This window comes from Portunus trituberculatus, chromosome 25 (assembly GCF_017591435.1).
Source record: "Portunus trituberculatus isolate SZX2019 chromosome 25, ASM1759143v1, whole genome shotgun sequence".
In the NCBI taxonomy this organism is placed as follows: Eukaryota; Metazoa; Arthropoda; class Malacostraca; order Decapoda; family Portunidae; genus Portunus; species Portunus trituberculatus.
In genome coordinates, this window is record NC_059279.1 from 12,556,415 (window position 1) to 12,575,314 (window position 18,900).

The 18,900-nt window shown below is 38.9% G+C and overlaps 1 protein-coding gene across 2 annotated transcripts in view; it reads left to right on the plus strand.

The window, feature by feature from the left end:
- LOC123508862 overlaps positions 1-18,900 on the plus strand; it is a 203,938-nt gene that overhangs the window by 142,239 nt on the left and 42,799 nt on the right. For both annotated transcript variants that reach the window (XM_045262847.1, XM_045262848.1), the window contains exon 3: positions 14,667-14,837. In XM_045262847.1, coding sequence (XP_045118782.1) covers positions 14,667-14,837 — 171 coding nt within the window. The remainder of the gene's footprint in view (positions 1-14,666; positions 14,838-18,900) is intronic.

The window sequence follows — 18,900 nt, forward strand, 5'->3', positions numbered from 1 at the left end:
TTACTGATACAAGACCTTCTCCCGCCTCTTTCACATCACATCTATTTCAAGTCTTCCTATATAATACACTTTCTTCCTCTACTGAAGGTGGGAAGCTAAATATAAACCACACACAAAAAAGTCGTCTTCTCTCATTGTTGGAAAAATATCTATTAAAAATGGAATGGCAAAGAATATTAGACAGAGTAACGTTACATTTTCACCTTTAATGCCTTCAGTACCAAGACATGTTTTTTAATATTCATTTTGCTTACACCTTCAGAAATTTATGTGGAGATTAAAATAGTGAAAAATTTGACCATTAATCTTTTGACCTTCATAGACCCTTCCTGATGTCAGTAAAATTGTCTAATCTTACTCAAAACTCAGGGTAAAAAATACGTCCCAGTACTGAAAGGGTTAATGTTGAAATACTAAATGATATCAGGGTTAATGAGATGCTGAGCTGAATATTACGCAGAATGCAGGTGACAATGGCTAACACCTGGTGCGTACAGAGCAGTCGGTTCTTTCCAGTGTTTATGTGTAATGTAGGCTGGTCAATGGGAAAAAAAGCATAACAAACGGCTTAATCAACACTCCACCCTCCAAAAATGTTTATAGAAAAGGTTACAATCGAGTTCGGTAATTTAGTTTGTGAAATGTTTTATTTTTATGTATTTAACCCAGACCTGAAATATAATTAGTCATTACATAAAATCGCCGTCCCTTTTTTGATGAAGGGAAAAGACACAAAAAGATAAATAAACTATAGTACGTTGTAATGATTTTTAGGGTAAGAGAGGAATGGAAAAACAAGATGATACAGAGAAAAAAGTAGGAAGAGGAAGTCGATGAGGGTGAGGAGGAAGACGAGGACAAGGAGGAGGGGAAAAGAAGGGCAGTCGAAAATACACCATTGCGACCCAAAGATGGAGAAAACTCATCCTACTTCCTTTTTTGACCACAGCAAGTTCTATAGAGCAGGTCAGCCTCTATAGACCAGGGCACTACGCCAATAGGTGGTCCGGTAGAGGCAGCGTTGAAGGAGGAATGTAATTTGCCACAAGAATAGAAGGAAAACAAAGTATACAAAAGACGCAAACACTTGGAAATATTAAAAGTTTGTTCGATATATTTTTTTTTTTTGTCCAAAGAAAGAAAAAGACATTTCTTTTAATAGTGTTTGATTTTTAACTTTTCTTTCCTGTTTGTTGAGCAAAATCTTTCCTCAATCTATAAACGGAAGCGAATTCCATTACAAATACATCAAGACTTTTTTTCTTGTTTTGTAAGAGAAATCAAATTTGCAGGATACTTTTCTTAAAATCTGCATCACAGCATAAGAACAATCTTAAAAAAAATATTTTTTCATTTTTTCTTCGTAAACAGATGTTCCATAGACATTTTTACCAAACACAATACATATATTTCTTATATTTCGAAGACATACACACACACATACGCACACTCACTCACTCACTCTCTCTCTCTCTCTCTCTCTCTCTCTCTCTCTCTCTCTCTCTCTTGCGCAAACACATGTAGATTAAGCTATATCTGAGTTCATAGAAATACACGTTCAAATGATTTGTGTGTGTGTGTGTGTGTGTGTGTGTGTATCCTTCCACTCATTTTATTTACAAAGCACTGTTAGTATTGCAGTTTTCGATAGTGCCTCCACACAACAGCGGGTGTTTCTTTTTTAATAAACTTTATTTCGTGACAGTTATTTTGTAAGTTCGTCTCTATTTTAAAACAACATCCGCTTTGTTTACTTTGTCTGCTTTCCTGTTTTCCTTTTTGCCTATTTGTCTGTTTGTTTATTTGTCTACTTTTATTTATTTATTTATTAAGAAATTTTAATATTTTGTTTAAACGTTTGAAGGATAGGTCTCTCTCTCTCTCTCTCTCTCTCTCTCTCTCTCTCTCTCTCTCTCTCTCTCTCTCTCTCTCTCAAACAAAGACTCACTCGCCCACACATCCTGTTTTCCCCTCCCACGCACATGGTGAAAATAAGGAAAAATAATAATGAATAGAAAAAAAATGTCGTTAAAAACATTTCACACATAAAACGAAGTTGATTAGGTAGGTGGGCAGCAAGGCGGGAGGAGGCAGGTGAAGGTGACAGGTGTAAAGGAGAAGGTGAGGAGGATCACCTCTACACCACAATAACCTTCCTTTCCTCTGTTGCATTTCCCTTTTAAAAGATATACGAGTTAAATATTTGTCTAAATTATTCTATTTTTCTTCTCATTAATTCGTTTCTATATGATTTTAATAGTTTGTTATTTTTATTTACTCTCATATCAGTTTCTCTTTATTTCCACGAATTTTATCTTTCTTTTTCTTCTTTGATTTCATTTCTTTATTGCTACTTTTCAGCTTTATATTTAATTTGTTGCTGTCACTACTTTCGACATATTTTCTTTACAAACACTAGATTTTTTCTTTCAATAATAGTGACTGAGTTGTATTCATAGTGCTTCTTTTCCTAACTTTTTAGCTACACACCTTTATTTCTGACCATTTCTAGTTACATCTAATCCTGTTTTTCTCCTCTCATATTTCACAAGTGTTTCTTCCTCCTTTCTGTTCTGCAATACAAGTCCCTTTCAGTTGTTTCATAGTATTCTGAGTGTTTCCCGAAATATATTAAGTCCTAAGTGTGCCTCTGTGATACATTCCACGGTCTGCAGTCTAAGCTTTGCTATTAATGAAAAATACATACATACTCTTGATTCATTTTTATGTTCTTATGAATTAAGATTATTTTGAGAATATTATGATGTGTATTTCTTTCTCTCTCTCTCTCTCTCTCTCTCTCTCTCTCTCTCTCTCTCTCTCTCTCTCTCTCTCTCTCTCTCTCTCTCTCTCTCTCTCTCTCTCTCTCTCTCTCTCTCTCTCTCTCTCTCTCTCTCTCTCTCTCTCTCTCTCTCTCTCTCTCTCTCTCTCTCTCTCTCTCTCTCTCTCTCTCTCTCTCTCTCTCTCTCTCTCTCTCTCTCTCTCTCATTTCAAAGAACTAATTTAAAGTGAACCCATACTCTGAGGACGTTTATAAAGGAAGAAAGGACGAAATGGTGATGAAATACAAAAAGAGAAAAAAAGGGCAAGAATAAAAATAACAGGATAAACATGATTAACACCAACAACAACAACAGGAACACCATCAAAAATAAAACAACAACAACAACTACAACAACAACAGAGAAAAGAAGCAAGAACAGAAGAAATGCGTAGGAAAACAGTGATAAGAGAATGATGAGAATGAGTCAACAAGAGAAACAAGTGGAGAAGGATAAGTAAAGAATGAGAAGAAGAAGAAGAAGAAGAAGAAGAAGAAGAAGAAGAAGAAGAAGAAGAAGAAGAAGAAGAAGAAGAAGAAGAAGAAGAAGAAGAAGAAGAAGAAGAAGAAGAAGAAGAAGAAGAAGAAGAAGAAGAAGAAGAAGAAGAAGAAGAAGAAGAAGAAGAAGAAGAAGAAGAAGAAGAAGAAGAAGAAGAAGAAGAAGAAGAAAGAAGAAGAAGAAGAAGAAGAAAGAAGAAGAAGAAGAAGAAGAAGAAGAAGAAGAAGAAGAAGAAGAAGAAGAAGAAGAAGAAGAAGAAGAAGAAGAAGAAGAAGAAGAAGAAGAAGAAGAAGAAGAAGAAGAAGAAGAAGAAGAAGAAGAAGAAGAAGAAGAAGAAGAAGAAGAAGAAGAAGAAGAAGAAGAAGAAGAAGAAGAAGAAGAAGAAGAAGATAGAAGAAGAAGAAGAAGAAGAAGAAGAAGAAGAAGAAGAAGAAGAAGAAGAAGAAGAAGAAGAAGAAGAAGAAGAAGAAGAAGAAGAAGAAGAAGAAGACGAAGAAGAAGAAGAAGAAGAAGAAGAAGAAGAAGAAGAAGAAGAAACAACAAGAAAACAACAGGAACAACAACATTGATAATAATAACGACAACTACAACATGAATAAAAAGAACAAGAACAAGAAAAGAACAGGAATATGACTAAGAACAGAAACATAAACTAGAAAAAAAAACAAGAATAAGAATACCAAAAAAAATAACAAAACAAAAATATGCAACAAAAAATAATCAAAACAAAACTAACCACACCAAAAACGATCACGAAGAACAATTTAGGCAACACAATTTCCATCAACAACAAGAAACACCAAAGAAATCCATCCCATTCAACACACAAACAATCAACCCTTTACGAATAAACAATTACAATCATTCACATCATTAACCCTTTCAACACTGAGGTGCATCTTTACCTTGAGTATCAGAAGACGAGTGTTGGGTGATGTTGCCTTTACGACGTCTAGACTGTGTGAATTCGTGTTCTTTCGTTCGTGCAAGAGAAAGGGAAAGAGGGAAAACAGGAGGATTACAACACGCTATTAACCCCTTCAGTACTGGGATGTAATTTTCACCATGAGCTTTAGGTATGATTAGACCATTTTATTTACATTAGGAAGGGTCTATGGAGGTCAGAATATTAATGGCCAGTCATCACTACTTCAATCCCCCATATAAGTATCTGAAGCTGTGTAAAATCACCTGATATAGTCTGTCTACTTTAAAGTGGTTCCTTTGTTCCAAACATATTGCAGCTTATTGATGACATAATTGATTTGATGTGAATAATACTTGTTATCTGTTGATCGACACGTTTATCACAAGGACAGCTTACGGTTTTCCTCAAGATGTGACAACTACACATTCTCCAGGACGCAATTCAGACCCAGACCCAGGAGCCATTATAGAGTAGACGGACTATGATAAACTGAATGAATATGAAAACGCGTCATGGTACTGAAGGGGTTAAGTCTCTGACAGGAACGCGATTTTTTAGGAACACCAGAACCTCGCTAATGTCTTCCTCTCTCCCTAAGTAGTGTTCTCGTGTTCTTAGTCCGGTCACAGTAACAGTCTTAGAGGAAACATTTTTTGAAGACTGTGAATGGAGTTTGGGGTCTTGCGATTCACCCCTAAGATAAATTTATGGATTATAGAAGGCTGGAAACTTGACTTAATTGCCTCATATTAACCTCCTCTTAGCCAGTTTTCTTGTATCGTTTTACTTTTATTTTATTTTTTAACTTCATTGTTCTCCTTTTACTTCTTTGTTTTCTTCCGCATTCTATTTCCATTCTTGTCTTTCTCATCTTCTTCATTCTCTTCTTTCTTCTCCTCCTCCTCCTTTTCCTCCTCCTTCTCCTCCTCCTCCTCCTCCTCCTCCTCCTCCTCCTCCTCCTCCTCCTCCTCCTCTTCCTCTTCCTCTTCCTCCTCCTCCTCCTCCTCCTCCTCCTCCTCCTCCTCCTCCTCCTCCTCCTCCTCCTCCTCCTCCTCCTCCTCCTCCTCCTCCTCCTCCTTCTATTTCTTCTTGCTCCTCTTCTTATTTTTTTCTTTTCTTTTCGCCTCCTTTTTCTGTTATTTTTTCCCTCTCCTCCTCCTCCTCCCCTTACTTTTTCTTGTTTCTTCTTCCTCCTTTTTTTCCTCCACCTGCTCTTCCTCTTGGCCTACTTATCTCTCTCCTTCATCTCTGCGTCTCTTCCTCCTCTCCTTTTTCCTCTCCAGTCTCCCATCTCTTGTGCGCTTCATTTCTCTTTTCTAATTTTCTGATCTCCTTCCAAGAACTTTAATTACCGCAGAAAAAAAGGCTGAAAAAAACAAAGAGTCAGCTTTTGTATTGAGTCTCAGAGGAAATGAGCCTTAATGAATAATTGCATAATGGTAGAACAATTAAAATGACTTCCTATTCTCCAAGGTCCACGTACACACACACACACACACACACACACACACACACACACACACACACACTAAGACTAACTTATTAACAAAAATGCGACTAAAATATTTAACATTATCTTTTTAGGGTCCACAACTGTATTTCTCACAGCCCACAATACCGTAAGTTATATAAACAGTACATCTTCTATCTACACACAATTCTCTCCATCTATCTCCACACATATATCAATTCCTTTTGTATGAGAATCACCCATTGCTTTCTTCCTCTTCTACCTTCCCCTACACATCCCCGAGCCAGCAGTTGCAATCATAATACGTCTCCTCTAACAATACTCGTTCATCATGGAATTCCTTCATGACAGCCACGCTTATCCTCGTTCCTCCCTACACTTCCTCACCACCCATCACCGTCATCCATCAGTACTCAGAGCGCGATGCATCTTGAGGGGGCCAGCCCGCTACCAACCCTCCTCGTTAAGAACCTCTAGTAAATCATACTTCTCTGGCACGCTTCTGGTACTTCAAGCTCTCTTTAAGTATTTTTGTATATTATCTCTCTCTCTCTCTCTCTCTCTCTCTCTCTCTCTCTCTCTCTCTCTCTCTCTCTCTCTGTCGATGCATTCATTCATTCCGATACCTTCCATTGCCTGCATCACTCCCAACTCTACGTATAGACGAACCATTAAGCCATTAACATCCACTCGCTTAGCACAGAACGCTTCAGGGAGGAGAAGGACCCTCGTGAAGCCCAGACTGAACCACTCCATCTAAATTACCTCCGCTGAGCTCTGCCAAGGCTGAGGAGGTGATTGATTAGTTATTTCTGTTCCAATTGCCCTCAACGACAGCGTGAGTTTTCAAGTTCTTGTGTCTCTGCGTGCCTCTGTTTTGAAGGCCACTCCTGCCTATCCGTGACCCAATTTAGTGGTGTAAAAATAACGTACGTGGCTCATGGAAATAGTTGAGTTTCTATGGTGGAAAAATGATATTACTGAAAGATTAAGCAAAACCATATTACCGAATGCGTTTCGCTTTTGAAGGCCGTTTTAATTTTTTCTATATCCACGTTGGGTATAAAAAACTGACAGACATAGACGGACAGAGAAAATGAGACCATCGGACTTACTATACATTACTATAAAAACTGAAAGGGATTAACGTTAGAAATAACCTAAAAATAAATCGAATATATAAAAGAAAGAGACTTTTTTTTATATGCTGCAACTCAGATGAACGAAAAAGGGAAGAATATCATTAGTAAACAGTAAATGCAAAATTGAATATAAAAGTATACCTCGAGTGTACTAATATTACACACGAAAAAAAATAAAACATCACTCAGAACAGAACAACTGTACATCAAAAATAAGAAATAAAAAAAAACACAGAAAACAGATTAACACTCATTTACATATTACAAGCCTTGACGCACTTCAGAAAAAAAAATTTAAAAGTTACAAATACGTAGAACATTAAACAACCAAAAATCTGAACAAAAACAAGAAAAACACTCAAGTATGCCACAAATATTATGACAAACGTTTAACAAAAAGAAAAAAGAAAATACAAAACAACACAAAAACCTATAAAATATAAAAAGAAAATTATTATATACCTCTAAAATAAGCGAGACAAACGCTCTTTTAGGCCTACTTATCCTGCCTCACCTGCCTCCTTCCCCGCCTCCTTTAAAGCCCTCAGAGGTGCTCGTGCGGAAGTGAGGGAGTAGTGAGGGAGGTCAGGGGTCTTCAGGTCACTTGTGGCTAATGAAGGGAGCAATTATTCTGTAGCTGAGAGGCAGTCACGCACCGCTGGAGGCACTGCTGGGGGTAATGGCTGTTCCTCCTCCTCCTCCTCCTCCTCCTCCTCCTCCTCCTCCTCCTCCTCCTGCAGTAGTCAAGGTTCAAGGAGACACACACACACACACACACACATTATAGTTCAAAGTCCTCACAACATATACTCTTATTAAAGTAATTCTACATTCTCTCTCTCTCTCTCTCTCTCTCTCTCTGTCTGTCTGTCTGTTTGTCTGTTTCTGTCTATTTCTGTCTATTTCTGTGCTTCTCGCTCTCACTTTTCACAATCATCTGTCACACTTTTTTCTTACATTTATATTTTGTCTTTTAACTTTACTACCTCTCTCTCTCTCTCTCTCTCTCTCTCTCTCTCTCTCTCTCTCTCTCTCTCTCTCTCTCTCTCTCTCTCTCTCTCTCTCTCTCTCTCTCTCTCTCTCTCTCTCTCTCTCTCTCTCTCTCTCTAATCCTTTACTCTGTGCTATATTTTTTAACCTCATCACCTCTCACTCCTGGATGTGCCTGACTACCCTTCAGTCTCCTCACTCACCTTCAAGAGACATCAAGAGAGGATACAATATTGTGACGATCTCTCCTACCGCGCCTCAGAGTAAAGGAGGAAACTTAACATTACTTCTAGGAACGACACGAAAAAAAATAAGTATCAACAACTCAACCCAGACTTCATTTACCGGTCTCTCTTCCATCAGCATAAAGTGAGATACTAAAATGGCAACGAGACAGTAACAAGAGTGATTCACAAAGATGCCAGGTAAAGCGAAGCGTGCGTGAAGCGTGTGAATCTAAGGAAGAAATGATGATAATAGGCGAACGCTTCATTAAGGAACAGTCGTGGTCTTAATTCATGTTTATGGTGGGAAGGGAAAGGGGAATGTATGAAGGAAAGGAGAGAATAAGTGAGAGGAGAAAGCCACGAGACATGGAGGGAAGGATGGAACAACGAAAAAAAAGGAAAGTGAATGACACGAGAGAGAGAGAGAGAGAGAGAGAGAGAGAGAGAGAGAGAGAGAGAGAGAGAGAGAGAGAGAGAGAGAGAGAGAGAGAGAGAGAGAGAGAGAGAGAGAGAGAGAGAGAGCACGAAAGGAAAGTCAACGAAGTGATGGAGTTAAAGAGAGTGGGCGGAAAAGAGGATATACAGCAAGAGTGAGAGAAACATTTGCGAAGAACGAGAGAGAGAGAGAGAGAGAGAGAGAGAGAGAGAGAGAGAGGGGAAATATGAAGATGCTTTTCGAAGGGCGGCGCGCTCCTGCAGGCGAGGCACGTAGGGCGGGGCTGCAAGAGCTTTTACCAGTCAACTGCCGGGGACGTCATAGGCTGGACTCGCCCTTTCAAACGGAGGGTGAAACTGCACTGCGGGAAAACGGGCCGCGTCGTGTTTCAATATGCCTGCGACTGACGGCTGCACTATGACTGTGGCCGCTTTGGAAGAGTTACCCGTAGGAAATATATATTTTCTGGTTTTCTTTATTTTTTCTCTGAGTGGCGGAGGGCATGGACTCGACGGCGTGTCTGGTGGGCATGTGGGAAAGGTTACAGAAGTCAAAGGCTTTGCAATACACAGCGGGACGTATAGAAGTATGTATTGTTACATTTACTGTAAATGTGTGTGTATAAATAAATAGATAAATAAATATATATATATATATATATATATATATATATATATATATATATATATATATATATATATATATATATATATATATATATATATATATATATATATATATATATATATATATATATATATATATATATATATATATATATATATATATATTTATTTATAAGAGTAATCATATAACAACTACACTATTCTGTGTCATGAAAGACTGAACCTATAGGAAGGGTTACCGTCTGTTAAGGTATTGCAATATTATAAGTGACTTAGAGAAGATTGCTTATACAGGTCATTTGTTGGTATGACTAATTATGTAATTTAGATTAAAAGACTAGATACAATGAAAGGCAAGATTTATTGGGGGGACTACAATGATTGACGGTCTTACTGTCCTGTACAGCACTTTAAGGGAGTCATATTGAAATATAACACATGGACGGTTCATTAGTACAAAATTTATCTTAGAACTAAAGTTTGACTTCCAAACAGACATGGACAGCCTGAGAGGGATACTAGTGAGAGAACACAATGATAACAGAAAAAAAAATACGAGTACATAATAATAGAAACTCCATCAGAACAAAATAACTTACGGCATAATTAAACAATGATTACCGATTGCTAAATTCTCACAGAACTAAAGTAAAGCTAACTGAAACACTTCAAGTATTGAGTATATTCCTAAATGTCATGATATTTAACAAATGAAATAATAGTAAGCACGAAGAATTAACGACTAAATCTTCACAAAAATAATAAGTGGAACTAATGAAACGATAGAAACTTCAAAGTGTATACATGAAAAGAAAAAAAATAATATCCAGAAGTAATGAAGATTAATACAATCCAAAAACAAAAAATAAAAAAAACACAAAGAAAATATATGAATGCCTTGAATACTAAACAATGGCAGCAAACAAGACGATAAAAATAAAATGAAAAGTCAAAGCCAAAAAAATAAAACCATTTAAGATCTTAGCAGGCAATGACTAATAATAAGGAGTAGTAGAGAGCAAAGGTAAGGAGACTTTTCATCAACTTTTACTTCCCCTGGTGTGAGATGAGGGAGCGAAAGAGGAATTACGTCTCTGGTGGACCAAGGTGACACTTGTCCTGATGCAATTACTTTTACTCAGGCGGTAAAGCTTCAACTTTTTCCTTCGTCTTTATAATGAAGGAGACGAAAGCAGCGTAGTAAGTGAAGAGAGAGAGAGAGAGAGAGAGAGAGAGAGAGAGAGAGAGAGAGAGAGAGAGAGAGAGAGAGAGAGACTACAAGGATATGGATGGAGAGAGTATAAGTGAAGATAATGTAAGGAGAGAATAAGGAAAAAGGGAAGAAAGAAAGAGGATGAAGGATGATGTGCACAGAGAGAAAAAAAGGATTAGGGGAAGATTGGGCAGTGTGTGTGTGTGTGTGTGTGTGTGTGTGTGTGTGTGTGTGTGTGTAATTCACCTCGGTCGTTTTCTGGTCATCCAGCCAGTCTTTCCCATTACGGAACGAGCTCAGAGCTCATAGACCGATTTTCGGGTAGGACTGAGACCACAACGCACTCCACACACCGGGAAAGGGAGGCTACAACCCCTCGAGTTACAATCCGTACCTGTTTACTGCTAGGTGAACAGGGGCCACACATTAAGAGGCTTGCCCATTTGTCTCGCCGCTTTCCGGGACTCGAACCCGGGCTTCTCGATTGTGAGTCGAGCGTGCTAACCACTACACTACGCGGTGTGTGTGTGTGTGTGTGTGTGTGTGTGTGTGTGTGTGTGTATTCGTACATGAGAGAGAGAGAGAGAGAGAGAGAGAGAGAGAGAGAGAGAGAGAGAGAGAGAGAGAGAATAAAAGAAAATCTGGTGTCAGGAAATGTAAGAGACGAGTTAGAATGAAGTTAAAAGAACTATTTCAGAGAGAGAGAGAGAGAGAGAGAGAGAGAGAGAGAGAGAGAGAGAGAGAGAGAGAGAGTGAGTGAGTGAGTGAGTGAGTGACTGAGTGAGTGATTGAGTGAGTGAGTGGGTGAGTGTGTGTGTGTGTGTGTGTGTGTGTGTGTGTGTGTGTGTGTGTGTGTGTGTGTGTGTGTGTGTGTGTGTGTGTGTGTGTGTGTGTGTGTGTAATTCACCTCGGTCGTCTGCTGGTCACCCAGCCAGTCCTACCCTTTACGGAGCGAGCTCAGAGCTCATAGACCGATCTTCGGGTAGGACTGAAACCACAACACACTCCACACACCGGGAAAGCGAGGCCACAACCCCTCGAGTTACATCCCGAACCTATTTATTGCTAGGTGAACAGGGGCCACACATTACGAGGATTGCCCATTTGCCTCGCCGCCTCCGGGATTCGAACTCGGCCCTCTCGATTGTGAGTCGAGCGTGCTAACAACTACACTACGAGAGAGAGAGAGAGAGAGAGAGAGAGAGAGAGAGAGAGAGAGAGAGAGAGAGAGAGAGAGAGAGAGAGAAATAACTCACCTTTACGTGTCATAATAAAGACCATAATACAGGGTTCTCCTTGACGTTATTACTAGAAAGAACAGACAGCCTTTGCAATATCCGTCTCTTCCTCTTCCTCCTCCTACTCCTCCTCCTCTTCCTCCTCCTCCACTACCTAAGACAACTGCGGCTCTTTCCTCCCCTTTCTTCTGCGCGTGTCCTGGTATAGTAAAAAAGTATATAAGAGCCTCGTCAGTGAGCGCCGTGGAAAGCTTACCGAGCGGGAAATGTGTTAGGCTCTAGTGAAGTTTGCTAATGATATGTCAATTTGTTTTGCATTATTCGAGTGAGCTGTGGCACTTTATCCCCGCCGCTGCAGACTCCACCTCACCACACTGCACCACACCACATCACACTGCACTGAATTATATACCGTCTGTGTGTCTAGAGCTCCCATCATACCTATCAGCAACGCATCTCATCTTGCTGTGTTGTTCTGTGTTATAAGCTCCTCTATAATGACTAATAACAATTCAAGTCTCACCACACTACGCTTATTCCCACTACTTTCTACCTCTACCATTGCTTCTCTTTTGCACTACATCCACACCACGCAATACCACACCAAACACACCTTTACCACAACTCTTTTACATCTTACTTCCACTTTTCATTCCTATTCCATCTGAAACAATATTTTTTTCTCCTCCTACTCCTCTTCATCTCCTCTATCATACGTCACCCCCGCTCCACACTCTCTTGCCACCTCCTCCCGCCCTAGAACGCCTGAAGGCAGTTTTTCATGTGTATGAGCTCTTAAATTTAAGATATTCTCTTCAACAGACTATGATTTTTCTTTTACATCTTCAAATTTTTTTCCTCCACGGGTACTTTCCTTCCTGACGACGCTCAACGAGGCTCCAGTTAAGTCTATCTCTTTTTTTCCTGCCACTTCTTTTCACGGGTCCTTAAGTTTGAGGCGCGGTTGCTTAGTGCGCTAGACTCTGGGTGGAGTTCATCGTTAACTTTTTAAGAGGAAGCGAGTCTCATGGAAGCACTCGGTTACTCACCATTACCCTTAACCCTCTCTCCATAATGGCTTCTTTAACTCATTACTCGCCACATTACTCTAGTTACATGGACATTTCCTTCACTGTTACGAGTACCTTCTCTACACCATTTACGAGTATCTTTCTCACATTAGTTATAAATTCCTTGCCTACATTAGTTATAAATGTCTTTCCTTCACTATTTACAGGGTATCTTCCTACGGTAGTTCTTTTCCTACACATATCACAAGTCCCTTTCCTCCACTAGCTATAGGTTCCTTCACTAAACTAGCTTCTTTGGTACACTGATGAAAATGTTTTATACTGGTTACAAGTCCAATTTCTTTATGGAATTACAAATATTTTCCTTTATTATTTAATAGTCCATTTTCTACAGTGCCTACAATGGCTTTTCCTACATTAGCAAGTCCTTTTCTTTCTCTAGTTACAAATTAATTTTCTTCACTCTTTACAAGTTTTTTCCCTTGCCTTCTCAAGTTTTAAATAAGTTCTCTTCCTTAGTTTGTAATTTTGTTTCCTTCACAGCTTATTTTCCTAAATCAGATAGTTCTTTCTGTCACTAATTCAAACAACTTTCTTTTACTAGTCACACGTTCTTTATAGCTTTCCTCTCTTCACCAGTTACAAGTCTTTTCTCCTCACTAAATACAAGTCTTTTCCTTTTTATTTACCAGCCTCACTCTATTTGCATCAATCCCAAGGCTTCTTTACGCGCTATGAACCCACGTGTCTGTCCCCTGAATAGTGAACCTACGCCTTCTCTCCTCACTAATCTCAGACTCAATTCATGGAACGATTCACAGTCTCCCTCCCTTGTGGATTCCCTACAGATTCTCCTCGTCCCTCAGTTGAGCTCGTCTTTGTACCAACAATCCCGGCCTGCCCCTCCCTCACGCGGACACACACACACATCACACACGCATTATGCATTCATCCCCTGCAAAGCCTAGACAAGTGAGCAAGGTTACGCACTTTACGTTTCTCGTTGCAGAGATATCCACAAAATATACATGTCAACGCAGGAACGAACTCGGCTTCTTAAAAAGTGTCTCTCATACAAGTTTAGACTGTGAAAAGAGGAGTATCGTGTATCCTCGAAAATTGAGATGACTTTAACACTCTTCTTTATTTTCTTACTCCAATGACGACAGGTGGGTGTTATTTTCGCAAAAACTCCAGTCAGGAAGCCCTTGACCTTCTTTCCTCCTTCCTCGTCTTGCAAAGATAAACACGCCAAGTAAAAAGATTTTCCTTTTTATTATCTTATATATACTGGACGTCTGGGTGTTTTCTCTCGCCGCACAGTGTCATTCTGTCACTTCGTCCCTTCAGCGTCCCCTTCACCATCACCTCATCCATTACCTTGTTTATTCTTTCATCTCTCCCTCATTATCCTCCATCTTTAAATCCCAATTCCTTACGTCATCTCTTCACCTCCACTACGTAATAAGCGCTTAGTAAACAAAAAAATTTACTCCACAAATTGCCAGAAAAAAAGCTTTACAAATCAACATAAATGACTTAAAATGTCACATATAACCAGCGTCCCATAAGCACCTCATGTTACCTCACAAACATTTCACAAACCTCTATTGTCACCTCAAAAGCTACAACTAAACTTCGCAAAAACTCACAAGTATCTTCGGCCATTTACATACCTTATAAATACCTCACAAATCTCTCTACACACTCTGTATCACCTCATAAAAGACTCAGCATCTCTTATAAAAATAAACATCTCACAAACAACCATCTCCACAACTTCAGCAAGTACCTCACAACTTTAATAAGCACCTCACAACTTCATTAAACACCTTAAAACATCAATTAACACCTCACAACCTCAACACGCAGCTCACAACCTTAACAAAAGCTTACAAACTCCATAAAAATCTCATAAACCCACATACACATATATTAAACCTTAAAAATCCTCAGAAACTTATGCTTGTTTCTTTCAATTTAGTCAGTCACTCGCCCGTTGTTTCAGCTTCGCATCCTGACGCCCTATTCTCCCTCTTCACAGTGGCGTGCTCAACAGTCACCGTATCGAGGTGCCAGGCGGCGCTGAGAACCCTGGTGCAGTTTCCCTGGTTCCAGCCCACCTGTCTGTGCCGTGAGCCGCGCCTCGACCCCCAGTGCAATGCCTTCAGGGACCTTCTCTTCGACCACCCCTGTGTCTTCGTCAGTAGAAAAGGTGAGTCTCGGCCGATCCTCTCTTCGTATTTCGTGTCTTTTGTTACCCCTTCCCTGGTTACTGTTTTGGGTTATTTACTTCATCATTATTAGGTTATCAGTGGCAATTTATGAAGGTTATTGGTAATTTCTGGGAGGGTTTTCGTCTCTTCTCTTCTCTCTCTCTCTCTCTCTCTCTCTCTCTCTCTCTCTCTCTCTCTCTCTCTGCCCATCCTTCTTCTTTCCTTTATCTTCACATGGCAACAGAAAACTCGAGAATTATGATCTTGAAAATCGTAATATTTATAAAGACGCCCTCTGTTCTTTTCTCTCTCCCAGTCTTCCTTGCTCCTCCATGTGTCTATTTCCAGAACGTAAAGGGTAAGCCCGGGGAAATATGACCTTGGAAATGCTGTAAGTCTGAGCGAGAGCAGGGAGAACATTACCGTCCTCTCTTTCTGGATGACATAACTTTGCGGAGCCGCGACCGAGACGGACAACCAAAGGAAAGGAAAGGAAGATAAACAAGTTGGTGGAGCAAGTTTGATTACGAACGAATTGGATCATAAAAACTTTGCGTCCGAACAAATTATGGGGAAGCGATTGTGTGTGTAAGAGAGAGAGAGAGAGAGAGAGAGAGAGAGAGAGAGAGAGAGAAAGAAGCCTTATCATCATTAGACTGCATTGTTTTCTAGCTTCATCTATCTTCCACTTTCCTTAGTCAAGTACAACATCTCCCTCTCCCTCTCTCTCTCTCTCTCTCTCTCTCTCTCTCTCTCTCTCTCTCTCTCTCTCTCTCTACTAAGGCGATTTAAGGGAACACTCATTATGCAGATAAGTACGGCCAGTGAGTCTCAGAAGTGAGTATTCTGTGTCTGAAGGAGACTTGGTTGCAGAGAGAGAGAGAGAGAGAGAGAGAGAGAGAGAGAGAGAGAGAGAGAGAGAGAAAGAAAGGATAGACTTAAGGTAGAGAGAAAATAAGAAAACGGAAGTACAAGCAAGAAGAGAGTAAAGATATAATACGAGAAAACTGAAGAAAAGACAAAGGAAAAAAGAAAAAAAAAATAGAAGAGAGAAAGGAAAGAAAAGTAAAAAAAAACAAAAGGGAAGTAAATAAAAAGAGAGAATGAAGGCAGATTAGATAAGAAGGAAAAGCAAAAAAAAAAAACACTAGAGCAGAAAGAAAGGAAGAGGAAGAGCTGGAAAAAAAGAGAGAGGGGGGAAGAGGAAACAGTGGGGAAAGGAAAGGAAACTCGCGGTATTTGATGAAAGCACAAGGAGGAAAAAAGAACAGAGAAAGGAGAAAATAGATGATTATGGGAGGAAAGAAGGAAGGAGGGGAAGGAGGAAAAATAAAAAGGGGACAAAAAAAAAGAGGAACGAAAAAAGAGAAATAAAATGAAGAACAAGAAATAAGAGGAGAGAAAAGGAATATGGGCAGAAAGAGAGAAGAAAGGAGGACACATGGGAGGGAAGTTACGAATATGCTCGCATGATAAAAGGAAAAGAAAAATAGGAGAAAGATGGTAAGAGGAGAAAGATAAATAAAGAGAAATGCCAAGAAAATATTAAAAAAGAGAGAAAAACCGAAAGAATATGGAATAGCATGAAAGAGAGAGAGAGAGAGAGAGAGAGAGAGAGAGAGAGAGAGAGAGAGAGAGAGAGAGAGAGAGAGAGAGAGAGAGAGAGAGAGAGAGAGAGAGAGAGAGAGAGAGAGAGAGAGAGAGAGAGAGAGAGAAGAGAAGACAGAAAATATAGAAGGGAACAAAGAGGGAAAGAGAGAAAGAGATGTAGAAGAAACAAGTAAAAATAGAATGGGGATAAGTATGATGTGACTGAAATGGAAGGAAGAAAAAAAGGAAAGGGAAAGAGAAAATAGGTAGAAAAAAAGTGAACAGGTGAGAGAAATGGCAGGAGAGAGCGAGAAAAAGAAAAATAATAGAAAAAAGGAAAACATACATAAGACATGGGAAAAATATAGACCAAGAATTAAAAGAGATATAACAAAGGAAGCAGAGGAAGGAAAGAACGAGGGAGCCAAATAGGGGTAGATACAAAAATAAAAGTAAAAATAGAAGAGACGTAATAAAAACTGAAAATTGAAGATAAAAGCTGAAAGAGAATTAGAAGAAAAAAAAAAATAAGCAAGATACGAGAGAGAAAAAAAAGAAGAAAGGGTGGAAGGATTGAAGAGAGGTAGAGAAGATCAAAGACAACGTAGAAAGGAGAAAAAAAAAGATAAAAAGAAATGGAGATTGAATAGAAGAGGAAGAGAGAAGAGAAAATTGTGAGATGAAAGGAGAGTAATGGGTAGGAGGGAGATGGAAGGAGAAAAGGCAGGAATGACAGGAGGCAAAATTGGGAAAGGAAAGAGAAGAAATCGAGAAGCGAAGAAAATAGATGGAATAAAGGAAAGGACGTGAAAATTGAGTTTAGTAAAATAAAAGAAGGTAGAGAGAGAGAAGCGTGATGAGAGAGAAGTGAGATGAATTAAACAACATAAATGTGAACAAGAGAGAGGCAATGGAGGAAAAAAGAGAAAGAGAAGAAGAAAGAATGAACAGACACAGAGAGGAAATGAGAAGTCACGGAAAGAATAAATTAAATGCATTAAGAGAAAATAAAGAAGAAAGGAATGTACAAACGCTCTGGAGAGAGAGAGAGAGAGAGAGAGAGAGAGAGAGAGAGAGAGAGAGAGAGAGAGAGAGAGAGAGAGAGAGAGAGAGAGAGAGAGAGAGAGAGAGAGAGAGAGAGAGAGAATGTTAGAGAAGAATTTAAATATATAGTGATGAAAGGAGAAATTATACCGTCGGGAAAGAAAATAGAAACATGAGAGGGAAAGGAAAAAGGATTCAGAAATACGATTTGCTATATAAAAATTCTGAATTAACCTTGAATGAATAGGTTAAAATTGTCATTATTGTTCTGGTATGAGAAATAAACCTCATATTCACATCTGTTCATTTAATTAACTGCCAGTGTGACGACATCAATTTCACTATTCATTCTTTTGTCAATTATATTTAATCTATTAGTCGCAGTGTAGTATTGAATAAAATTTTGTACGCATTTAGGAAGGAACACAATGATAAATAAAGCAACCAATGAGGGAGGAAAGGATATGGAATGATATAAAAAAAAAAGAATATTGGAAGGATTTGCATAGAAAGAGAGAGGAAAAATGGGAAAAACTGAGAAGGGTATAGAATTAAGTAAGAGGGAAAGAATAATATTAAGACGTAAAGCAAACAAGGAAAAGGAAAGGACATGAAATGAGAAAAAAAATAAAAGATTGGAAGAATTTGCAGAGAAAAAGGAAGAAATAAAGAGAAAAAGAGAAGGATATAGAATGAAACGAAAAGGAAGAAAGAACATAAAGAAATAGAGCAGGCAAGGAAAGAGGAAAGGAGGTGGAATAAAAAAAAGAGAAAAAGAGAGAGAAAAGGGAAAAAAGAGGAATGGAATGAAATAAGAATGAAAGGGGAACATAAACAAAGCAAGTAAAGGAAGAAGAAAAGCAGCTGGAATGAAAAACAAGCGAAAAGTTAACAATGTGAAAAGGAAGAGGGGAAAAGGAGGGCGGAGAAAAAGGAAGGGAATGGAATAACATAAAAGGAAAGGAAGGAAAGAGAAAGGAGTGGAATGGTTTGGCCGGTAAAAGCTTTTGAGATGTATGGGGAGGAAGCCTTTGTGAGTAACGAGTAACAGAGTGAGTAAATGTTGGTGATGAACGTGAGAGTGAAGGAAGGACGAGGGGAAGTATAACGTGATATGAAGAAAAAGAAATGTAAAAGCGGAAAAAAAAATCAGTTTCTTTTTTTTATGGAAAAAAAAAAGAAACAATGTGATGAAAGGTTGATGACAAATATGTGCTGAAAAACAACGAAGAAAGCTACAAAATAATGATAAGAAAAGAGAGTAAAAAATAAAGTTAGTCAGGATTTGAGAAAAAGAAACTGCAGTTGATACGAGAAAACATGAAGAAGAATAGCAAGAGCATCAGCAACAGCAAAAATAATGACGATGACGACAACGAAGACGGTGAAGTGAGAGCTAACGTCAACAATATGGATAGTAAGAGAGCA